This window comes from Papaver somniferum, chromosome 8 (assembly GCF_003573695.1).
Source record: "Papaver somniferum cultivar HN1 chromosome 8, ASM357369v1, whole genome shotgun sequence".
Lineage (NCBI taxonomy): Eukaryota > Viridiplantae > Streptophyta > Magnoliopsida > Ranunculales > Papaveraceae > Papaver > Papaver somniferum.
This window is the reverse complement of record NC_039365.1, coordinates 8,033,825-8,046,031: the sequence shown is the minus strand read 5'-3', so window position 1 is coordinate 8,046,031 and position 12,207 is coordinate 8,033,825. Positions and strand designations below refer to the sequence as shown.

At 41.3% G+C, this 12,207-nt stretch overlaps 1 protein-coding gene across 1 annotated transcript; it reads right to left on the bottom strand.

Annotated features, from left to right (window-relative positions):
• Positions 1-763: 763 nt before the first annotated feature.
• On the bottom strand, positions 764-11,878 carry LOC113304296 (ATP-dependent helicase BRM-like). The gene is made up of 14 exons (XM_026553370.1): positions 11,150-11,878; positions 9,105-10,607; positions 7,666-8,997; positions 7,425-7,537; positions 6,805-6,892; positions 6,625-6,711; positions 6,335-6,427; positions 6,151-6,234; positions 5,862-6,065; positions 4,802-5,044; positions 3,132-4,709; positions 2,460-3,002; positions 2,123-2,377; positions 764-1,997 (listed from the first exon to the last, which is right to left on the bottom strand). The coding sequence occupies exons 1-14, from the start codon at positions 11,429-11,431 to the stop codon at positions 1,332-1,334; spliced, it is 7,071 nt and encodes a 2,356-aa protein (XP_026409155.1). The 5' UTR covers positions 11,432-11,878; the 3' UTR covers positions 764-1,331.
• Between the last annotated feature and the right edge of the window lie 329 nt (positions 11,879-12,207).

Sequence of the window (12,207 nt, the reverse complement as noted above, 5' to 3'; positions counted from 1 at the left end):
TGAATGTTGGTAGAGCGTAGTGGAGATAGTTTACTGTTTGCCCATCATTCCCTGGTCCCAGAGTTCCCCCACTATGTGTATAAGTCCGATCAACGTGTTGGCCGCTTTAATTTGTTTCCTTCTCTCTAGACATAAACAGGCGAACCCTGTCACATAAAAGTAGTATAGTACGGAGTAGTAGTCACTAGTCAGTCAGTTTCTATCCATCCTTGACAAAAGGTGATGCTGATGTCCTAACGGTTATTCAATTGTTTAAGAGCAACTAGCCACAACAACTTTGCACCTAAAACTTTTTCATGGTTTTCGGGGCACTGCCAGAGCTAGAGAAGTCGCTGCCTGCATGCGGCGGTTGCGGTGGTGGAAAGATTATTACACAATGGTACGGCTATTGTTGATAATGAAGAGCCAGTAGAAATTTCCTAGTGTTTTCACACAGAAAGGAGTCGAAGGTGTTAAACAAATATTAATTAGGGTTAATCCCATCCTATAACTACATTACAGGACAGAGGTGGTGCTCACCTTTTCCAGGGTTTAAGATATAGATTATACACATAGGTAATGGATCATTTCATTTCTATACATATAGATTACAAGATTTTGGTTGGACTAGCTACTGCATGTGAAATCTATAGAACCATGTTACTTTGATTTTATTATTAGTGTCTAAATCATGGGTTTATCTCTTAATACAAATATTTAATCCAATCTCACTAATTAGATTATATAAATTATTACTAGGAAAAAGTGCATAACAGAATTTAACTTATTTCAGCAGAAGGTGATTATTATAAAGGATTAAAATCTTTGATGATGACTCCATCAATACACAAACAGCAAGAAAAATGAGCAATTCTGTCGAGTCTTTTCTCATTCAGGGTTCAAACCTAATGCTGGAGGTGGAGGACCCAAGTTCAAGATTTTCATGTGCTAAGAAACCAAACTTCAATACTACACGAATTCAAGTCGAAATTGGCTGTGATCGAGATCAACGCAGGCATCTGCAGTGCTGTTCTAGCATAGGCTATATGGAGTTGCAAAGAACAACATAAATCATGGCTGCAAACAAAATGCAGCTAACTGGAACTGGCAATAAGTTAACTAAAACCTTCTTGGAGACTAAGGACTATGGTTTCTTCTCTGCTTTGACCAATTTAGACTACAATATGAGATGCAGAGAGACAAGAATCTGAGGTGTTACAAATATATTGACAGTAATGAAGACTGATTTTACAGAAGACCCCATAAACTTGCACCTAAAAATCAATTACCAACAATTTCCCTCTTTTTTCTTTTTTTTTTCACTATATCTACACTCTTCAAAGTTATCAAGTCTATAAATGGCTCGGCCTTCTTTTACCAGTATCTGTTCTCATTCTCTTTACAGGCTTTGCCCAACCCAAATTCCCTCCACTACCACTACCACTACCACCGCCATCAGGCTGCTGAGTACCCGGTTGGTGTGCCCACCTGTTTTGCTGGGTAGACTGTTGATTAAACTTGCCATCTCTCTCGATTGGAATAGAACGGGGACCCAGACCGCCTCTGACATTTCGACCCACACTCGGAGGAGATACAGGACCAGCGGTCCTTGGCTTCATCACTGACTTGTCCCTGTCATTCCTTTTTTTCTTGCAGATGACCAACTCTCCTGGATGAGTAAATGACGGTGCCTCGACAGGTTGATTCAGCTCCCGTATACTGCTGCTACTTGCAAGCCTTGATTCCTTTTGGAACTTTGACATAGGACCACGGACCCTCACCTCTTCGTCAACAGATGCTGGCATGCGTGAATGTAGCTTTGGCGGAGGAATTAACTCAGTTTCCACTTCATTGATAAGCTTATGTCGCTTGCTTTGGCCAATCGGACCATGTTTAGGGGCCACAGCAGCAGCAGAAAACATAACTGCGTTCCTGGCCTCTCTCAGATCTGCTTCTGGAAATGCAATCTTCATTATATCGAAGAATAGATCTTGCACTTTCTTTGCTTCAGATCTTACCTGAAAATTTGAATTAGCATGCATCATCAGGAGCACACAAGAAATATGGTACGTAAAACTGAGAGCACATAGGCAGAGATAATTTCTTACTGCTTCACATATGTGAAGTAGAACAGGAAAGATACCTCGTACGAGAAGCCAAAGTACTGAGCCACATTTTTCAGCATGGATTGCACATCCGAGACGAAATCCATTACTCCATTATACTCTAATCTCTCCACCCGGTAATCTACCATCCGTAGATCCAAGATAGTACCCCCACCCGTGCCACTCATGTAACCAGAGTTCTCGTTCCTCTTCCAAAAATCAGTTAATAAAGGTATAATTTGTGGACCATCCTTGTCAATCCTTTTCTGGAGCTTGTTCACCACATTCTTGCACTGCAAAGAAGAAAGTACTTCTCTTTAAAATTTGAACACAGAACGTATCAGAAGAAAACTAAGCTAAACTGAGGGCATGTACCTTCCGCTGAACAATTTCAGACATCTTGGTGACCCCAAACATGGATCCACTCGAGCTCAGTGCTCTACCATCCCAAGATTCTCTAGAGTGATCCATGTTGTTCTCCACAGGCGCATGTGTGCTATTTGATCTGACTGGCTTCTGCGGAACATGAGATTTTGAAGAATTTCCACCCCTCCTCAGTGGCATGTTCCGCTTGTGTTTTACAACCGAATTGCCAGGATCATTCCTGGTAGCAGGCATGCCGACGGTCTCTAGATCAGGATCAGTCTTTGACTGCATATCATAATCATAGTCTGCCTGATATGCCAACTGAGATGAGCTCCCTCTAAGGAGAGAGGATTTTTCGCTGCCAGTTCTATCTTCAAGCCTATCCAAAGTGGGTCTTGGGCGAGTACGCATTGTACGTTTCTTTTTCAATTTTGGTTGCAAAACTTGTTCTTCGTCACCATCTTCACGGTCATGAATCCAACTCCCTGACTGCTGAAGGTCCATCTGGGAGTCGCCAGAAATAGCAATCTCTCCTTCTTCCAAGTCATCAGCCTGAAACACTCGCAAAATAGTAAATCAGAAAGTAGCATAACTTAACACTACTGTATGGGAAAAAAGAAAAATAACAGCAAAAACAAAAACACACAGGCAACAATCCACAATCACACACACAACTCATACCAGTTTTTTTGATCCTGGCCTAGATTCCAATGCTGATAATGATCCAAACTTCTGAGCAGACGTTGATGGAGACGCTATTGGCACCAATCTCCGACTCCCAGAAGAAGACCCGGAAGAACCAGCTTCCTCAAATAAATGGCTGCCTCTAATTCCCTGTACTGCTCGGTGTAATTCGTATCCACCATCACCAGGGCCCTCCTCCACTGATTCGTTAGTTGGTGGTGCAAAAATAGCAGGACTTCCTTCTTCGTCCTCACATTCCTCCTCTATTTCCACCTCTTCTTCAGGCTCTTCAGGCAAAGAATAGTCATTCCTATCTTCTGAACTTGCTTCAGAAAACTCTGCATCATCATCTAATTCTGTGTATATTGGAGTTCGGCTATTTCCTGAACCCTTTGGCCGCCCCCTCCTCCTCTCGGTTTTAAGAGGTGTTCCATCTGCACCCACTTCACTTGGTTCCACGACAGCATTGCTTACACTCTTTGACGGTTTCTTAGATAAACTAGCAACAGCAGCATTAACTTCCCTAGAAGAAGCACGGAGCCAATCAGGTACCTGATCGTATCTTGTCATATCCTCAGCCCAATCCATTTCCTCATCCATCTGGTCGAAAAGCTCAACTTCTTCTTCACTACGGGCAATCATTCGGTTCACCTCCTGCAACGATGGAACATTGTGCACAGTTTCTTGACACCTCTCCTCATCGTGCAATAATGTCTCCAATGTCATGCGCCGCTCTTCATGAGTTGTCCTCTGATCAAAGCGCCCAGCATTAATAACTTCATCTGCCATGTCGATCTTATACTGTTGAATATTATTGCGTATAAGGCTCTCAATGGATCCAATATATCGATCTTTACCGGCAAGATCATCTTCCGAATCATCAACATTACCACCACTTCTCATTTCATCTTCTTTCTGATGGCTTGCTACTTTATCAACCACTGCTTCCATATAGATGACTTTAACCTCTCTTTTCTGTCCAATACGGTGAGCCCTAGCAACTGCTTGTTCTTCATTTTTAGGGTTTGGATCGGGATCATAGATAACAACAGTATCTGCAGTCTGGAGATTCAAACCTCTTCCAGCAGCACGGATACTCAGCAAAAAGATGAAGCAATCAGTATCAGGGCGGTTAAATTCTACAATAGCGGATTCACGGTCTTCTAAACTAGTAGTCCCGTCAATTCTTCTATAAATAAGGCGCCTCCATTGCAAATACTCTTCCAGTAAATCCAGAAGCTTAGTCATAGTGCTAAAGAGCAATACACGATGTCCTGTTCTCTGAAGTTTCATTAGAATCCTGTCTAGGATCCAAAGTTTGCCACAAGATCTCACAAGGAAATCCTTAGAGTAGTCATTAAAATAAGGGTAGTTGAGCAAAGGATGGTTGCAAGTTTTACGGAGTTCCATGCATCGATTTTGAAGAGTTTTATATGTCTTAGCTGTGTAATTTGGATTTCTCTGTACCCTCCTCAACTCATCTTCTGGGTCAACCCTAATAGTACCAGTAGCCTTAACCCAGTCATATATAGCACCTTGAATAGCAGACATTTTACATCTCAAAACAATGGAGACCTACAACAAGATTTAAATTCATTAATTCCATTAGTTTGCATATACAAGGACATGAAACTAATTTAAAACGAGGAAAGAAAGAAAAGATATACCTTCTGTGGCAGTGACCCTTCCACATCTTCAACACGGCGCCTGAGCATAAAAGGCTCTAAAATTTGATGCAGTCTATGGATAATGATCACTTTTTTCTCAGTTTCAAGCCAATCATCTTCAGCATCATGTGCAGGAGCATCCTTTTGAAAGGGTTTTGAGAACCAATCATGAAACACTTTGCGGTTATCGAACACCTCAGGAAGCAGTAAATTTAGTAACGACCACAGCTCTTTCAGATCATTCTGCAGAAGCCAATGCCTCCAAGTTTAGAGTTGGGCAGAATGGAATCTATTCTAAGAAACTAACAACTTGACATTTTTTTGGACATAATTGAGTATAATATTGAAACAAAATGGTTCTGTCTACTCCTTATAGTGCAAGGTCACAGCACACAAACTTGTGCTTCCTAATCACCATATTACAGTACACAAAAGTTGAGGATCCACCAAGGATGTTGATACCTATGTAAATTCTATAAAAAGCAGATATTCCGATACATGGCAGTGTGGCCCGTAAAAAAATAACAATCAACAGAAAACACAATATTTTGTGTCTCAATGCTGCAAAGAGCAACATCAATCAATATCAGGACACTGTGACAGGTCAGTAGGGATGTCTAGGAGAGTGCAGATGAGTGGAGAAATTTAATAAAGATAATGTAAAATATAAGAAAGGCCGCCTAAGAACAGAACTGCACAGAGTCGCAAAATTAAGTAACCAACTACTTTGGTCCGTCCATACTAGTAACCAGTTTGTTTCTACGAAATTTCAGCAGCTAACTAGTATTGAGTACAACCAGAAACTTAATAATGATTGCTTGATCCTGGCCAGACCACACTTATGCCTGACTCCTGCGAAAGATGAACTAACAACAACAAGTGTATACAAACAGCAAGAAATGCAGCAAATAAACTTCAATGACTTCACATAGGACTACCTCCTCGTTTTGGGAGTTAAAAAAGGCAGTTCGGTAAGCATAAATCTTCGAGTACCAAGAAAATTAGATTTATTATAAATAATAAGCAAAACGAGATACCATGGTGAGGTTAAAAGACAAACCTGTAATGGGGTCCCTGTAAGAAGTAGACGTCTCTGGCAACGATATCTATCAAGATCACGTGCTAGAACTGATTCCCTGTCCTTCATTCGTTGTGCTTCATCGATTATGATATATTTCCAATCAACTTTCGAAAGCTTCGTTCGATCATACATGATGAATTCATACGTTGTAACAAGCACGTTAAATTTCAGCGCGCACACCTCCTACAAAAACAAGTACAAACATAAGAAAGGGTGAAAAAGAAAAATACTATCAAATTCAACAGATAAAATGATTCAAACATCTCACTTGTGAAAATAACTTTGCTCTTTGATCCTTTCCACCAACATAGTAAATGCAGGAAACAGATGGCAACCAAGTATGCAACTCACTCTGAAAAATGTAAGCGTTAGAAAGAAATTAGGAAGACGAAATTACAAAACTTGCGAGTACCAGATAGCATACGCCAGAAGCATGAGAAACAAAAACTGACCTTCCAATTAACCAAAACAGCATTTGGAACAATAATTAGATGCGGTCCATAATTTCCTTTGAACTCCATCAGATAAGCAATCAGTGCCATTACCTGTTTGTGCAGATAAGCCATCAAAATTTCATATCTCTAGCAATTATTTTAGTAGATAAATAAAAACTCCCAAAAAGATGGAATAAAAGTCACGATATGTGCTGCATGCAATACATGAGCTGAATGAAAATGACAACGCGACTAGAAATCTGTAAGCATAAATATCAGAAGAGAGGTATCCAAGTAAAATGAAGCACCTGCACAGTCTTCCCCAAACCCATTTCATCAGCCAATATTCCGTTCAATTTATTGTTGTACAAAGAAAGCATCCACTGCAACCCAACCTGCAACATATTACATAGCAAAGTTGTATTACATTAAAGAATGATTGATGCTACAGAGGATCGAAAATAACTATGAGATAATGCACAACTTACAAGCTGATAATCTCTTAATGTCCCAGCACGTAACATTGATGGTTGCCTCATAACCTTCTCATTTACAGCGTGCGCAAGATTGTAATATCTGGAACATAAATGAGAATAGTTAAAACATTTAAAAAAATAATAATAATACATAACTTAGGATTGACCCTTGCTTTGGATGGTAAAAAAAGCAAAATTGCAAAGCACAACTAGCAGCAAACACGCAGTCTCCAGTAATAAGACGCACAACATGCTTACTGAGCATGGAATAAATCAAACAAATCAGATAACTTATATTTGTTCAAGCAGTCATTCAGATCTAGATAACGAGACAACTAGGTCAACCAAACACATTTGTCATAGAAATCCAAAACTAAAAACTCGTGATAAATCAATTGGTAACACAAGCAAATTTATCAAATGCACATGGCAGGTGCAGTCGGAAGAGTCCATTCCAGGACCCATTCTATAGCATCAATAGATGACGTCATGTAAGTATAAGTTTTCAATTGAGACATGGTTGTTCTAGGAAGCCTGTCTGGTGGAGGTGGTGTCACGAAAACTAATGCATGTTATAGCAAGAAGATAGCAAATTCCTGAACTAAATTTTTAGAGCATCATAATGAACTTACTTATTAACGGATGAACTTTCCTTCCGCGCATTCATTTCAGAGAATCGCTTCCTTATCAGCACTTCTTCCCCAGCACAAGCTGCTGCAGCTTTAACTTCTTCTTCTGAGAGACCCTGTTGCCCCCATAAATCGAAAATCAAAAGTTAGATATGATAATGATACACAGAGGAGAACTAATATCTGCGATATATTATGAATAGAAAGAACCACATCATAAGTTAAGAATCAGAAATGCTCTTGCCTGAGATCGTGCAGCTGTTGCAGCAGCAATTGCAGCATCCTCCACCTCCTGATGATTTTTGGCAGCTGTTATCTTCCCTCCCAACTTATGAAGATATTCTTCCGTCTGGGAAAGAAATGACGACAGAACAGAATATCTCTCAGCAGCATCACCTGTGATGCTGGTCTGTTGCTCCAGCAACATTTCACGATACCTGTCAACATCATTATTCTTCAATGCCTCCATTCTTTTGGTCCGATCGTCATCCTTATTTTTTGAGAACTCTCTCATCATCCTCTCATGGTATTTGGCAACTCCCCTGTTGCGTGCAGAGCGTGCATCACGAATGGCCCAATGAGCCTCAAGGAGCTTTTTACGCCACTGGAAAATGGACTTCAATTGTCTCTCTCTAATCATCTTTTGAGAGACCTGGACTTGTCTGGCAAGCTCCATTCGCTGGCGTTCACACAACCGAACAAACTTACGGTAAGGCCTGTCAGGCATAGCCATTATCTCCTGCTGCTGCTGATCAACTTCATCTCTCACACGTGTCTGAATATCTAGTAGCCGCAGCTTCTTTTCCTCAATTTGTAACCGCACGACAAGATCAGGACTGATCCTTTTCCTATCCAAATTCACGGCCAGTAACCCACTAATTTTTCTAAGATTCTCTGCCCTTTTTTTGCTAAGCACTTCCATGCCCTCTTCCATCAACAGATCCTTCACATCATATGCCAGAGTTAAGTTATTCCCATTGTTTCCCATCATTGGTGAACTACCAGAGTCATGTTTCCTTGTGAAAAAGGGGAAGTCAAATAGAGGTCCGGGATACTTTCTCGTGACACTAGCATCTTTTGACTGCGAGATGGGGCCTGCTTGATTTGGTTTCTCAACTTGCATTGCATCTGACACAGCAACAGGTGGTGAAATTGCTATACCTCTGTCCGCGGCTAAATCACCCTTGACAGGGGGAATAATCTGACTACCTCGTTCAACTTCCTGCTCAGACTTAACTGGGAACATGGTGCCCTGCCCTTCTTTGGCAACGGACCCAATCTGCATAGGCTCCTTCATCCCACCTGTCACTCCTTGAATTTGAACAGTGGATGTTGCTGCCTTCTCTTGTCCTGTAACGGACTCATCTTTCAGTAGGCTCTGACTTCCTCTGTTGGAAAGTGGAATTGGTGGTGCCGTTACCTTAGATTCCAACCGTCCCGGAGATTCTTCAACATTTCTCCCGGCAGACCTGTCCTGGTTAACTGTTCCTGGAGGAACATGAACCTGTAGTTGTGATTCAAGGGGTGGTGGGGCAATAGACTGAAGAACTTCTTGAGGAAGACTGCCTTCACCGCGCTGCAGAGAAAACAACTAAACTATCAGTATCCTGTGTACGTTTTCATACAGAAATAAGTTGTCTTCAAAGTAAGGCATCTTACGGAGAGGAACACGGAGTTTCATACCTTTAGCCGCCTGAAGGCCAATATTTGTGCTTTAAGGACATGGAGTTGCTGTTTGGTAAATCCTAGTCGCGGTTGCAATGCTTGAGTAAGGGGTCCACAGGAGGTAGAACCTCCTGCATTAGATGAGACAGCCGGTTGTGGTGAGGATCGGTTCAGCTGCTGCAACTGCCTAAAGTGCTGAGCTTGAGAACTTTCCAAGGAAGCAGGTGAACTCTTCGCTTGTGCAGAGTAATCGACACCCTGGCTTGTATTCGCAGAAGACTGTGGTGGATACATGGGAGGCATCCCATTCAAGATAGGCTGTTTAGAGGCCTGATTCTCCCGACTTTGAACAGCATGCTGCATCTGAATGTTATTAGGATTACCCACTGCAGGAGATGAGGTAGTCCCAAAGGAACCAGGAACTAATGATTGTGCTTTCGCAGAGCCTGACTGGCCAGACACGTCACTTGATGAATTTCCATGCGCAGAACTGTCACTACCAACAGTTGGAGAAGGCAAATTATGCTGCTTTAATGGCATCCTTGATGTTTGTGCTGAACCGTCACTGCCAACTGTTGGAGAAGCCATATTGTGCTGATTTAACCCCGGCCTCGATGTTTGTGCTGCTTTGACACCCTCATTAGACTTCTGAGATGCAGCCATAGTAGCTTGCCAAATTGGAAGGAGTTGAGGGATCAAACTGGCATTTTCAGGTCGTGATAAATCAATGTTGCTTTCCAAAGCCCAAGCGTGCATTGCTTTCAATTGGGCCATGGCATACTCGTTACCCGCAATGTTTTGGATGCTTGTCTGAGCTTGTGGAGCCTGAATAGGCCTCATCATGTTTGATGGTATCGACTGCCCAATCCCTGCCGCCTGCGATGGAGGCTTCGAGACATTTCTTTGTTCAGACCCTGTCTGCTGACTGTGTTCTATCTGCTTTTCACCGTGCATAAAAGGTTCACCTGGCTTCCTTAACACAGAACCTTGTGATTGGTTAGCTGCATGGAGAGACGCCAGCTCCTGCATTCTTTGATTGTATGCACGTACATCCTGCTCCTTACCCATTGAAGGACCCAACATCCCCATTTTACCTTGTTGTTTCTGTTGCTGTTGTTGTTGTTGTTGTAGTTGTTTCTGTTGTTGCTGTTGAGCTTGTGCTTGTGCCTGCGCTTGAGCCTGTGCGTGTGCCTGCGCTTGAGCCTGTGCTTGTTGCGCTTGCAGCAAATTACCAAGACTCGGCTTTTGCTGACCAGCTTGGAAAGCATACTGCATATAAGCCTGTTGAACTGCATTTGGCGTTTGTTGATGTTGTTGTTGCTCTACACCCTGAACCTTATTCTGACTATCCTCCCGCATGTGAGCAGCGACCTGATGCTGAGACAACTGTTGAGGCGAATGCATAGAACCAGAAGATGATGGAGTATTGCTTCCTCCCATAACTCCGTGAAGATTACGTCCCTGATATGCTAAAAAGGATTCATCACCTTCAGACTTCCTAAGTTGTTGCTGCTGTAAAGACTGCATAATATAAACCACAGAATTCATTCATAAAAAGCAAATACTACCCACAATCACATACAAGTGCTCGAAAGAAACCTGGATCGACAAACTACTAATACTAAAACAAAACATCTGCAAGTCGCCAGGCAAGCAAATTGGATTTACAATGCTTTTCCACCCTCTTCATATTAATTGAAATATAAATGTGAAAAATTAAATTCTACAAATAGTGCGACCTGTCCCAACTCGCTATACGCTTTCCACATTCTCTAACATATTACATCAATTAATGAGATCTTTAACTACCTTCAAACTTCCATCACTAGAAAGACAAAAAACATCCACTTTTGCATAAAGACAAGCCACAGACAAAGAACAAAACTGACATTCCATAGTAACTAACTACTAAAATCATAGTAACAAGAGCTAATCAGCTCAGTTCCATCAAATTGGGCAAAAAAAGCCAGATTTTCACATCAACCCTAAAAAATCACAAATTTCATCATCTAACCTAAAATTGACAATAAACCCAGAAAAAAAAACACAAAATTCAGACTAACCTGTCTAAACAACTGCTGTTGCTGCTGGTGATGTTGCTGCTGCTGATGCTGTTGTGAAGAATCAAACCCCCCAGCACCTTGTTGCTGTTGATGTGGGGCTGAAACAGCTGAAGAAGAAGAAGATGGAGATGCAGCTGAAGTAGATGAAGATGACCTATTATTAGCACCACCACCACCAGGTGGTGGCAGTGATGAATTCCTTCCTCCTCCTCCACCTCCATGCCCACCACTACTAACACCACCACCACCTACCCCTCCTTGTTGTGACCCACCAGATTGCATGCATCCAAAATTATAAAAACCCCTAAAAATAAATTAAAATCAAAACAAAAAAAACTGAATAAATATTACACCCAACCAAAATAAATTTTTCAAATTCCCCGCTTCGAAAAAGACGCGCTCTCTTCTCCTCCTTTTTTCCACTTCACTCACTCTCTCTCTCTCTAAATTCCACTTTCTCTTTCCCACATTTTCGCTGTTTAGATCTCAAAATCCAAAAGAATAAATTTAATTTTTTTTCTGTGTGTGAAAATCTGAAATTTATTTTCTCTGTAAAAACCCAGAATACAGATCAAAAAAGATTGGATTTTTTTCTGGTTTGATCTGGAAATTTGAAGGAATAATTAACCCCCCAATGGTGTGGACGGGGATGGCGGGTGGGTTTTAGTCAAACCCTAGATTTCTTTTCTTTTTTTTTTGTATATTTCTTTTTTTTTCAGATTTGGGGAGATCGCTGATAAACCGGGGTTGGGAGATATAAACACAGGCCTTTGGTTGAGTTAAAGGACCGTAGGTTAGCCTTTTTCTCTTTTAACTATGGTTAAAAAATTATAAATTCAATTTTGTAATTTACGATATTAACCCTGATGGTGTAATACCGATATTTTGTCTACGTTTCGGTCTCGCCTTGTGATGCTTCCCGGCCTTACCTGCTGCCACCTTATTAGTGGTGTTTGTTGCACAGCAAAATGGTGAAACATCCTTGGCAAACGAGAGCAATTTCTGCATTCATGGATAAAAAAAACGAAAATATTCTTGAAAATAATTTTTTTAAACTT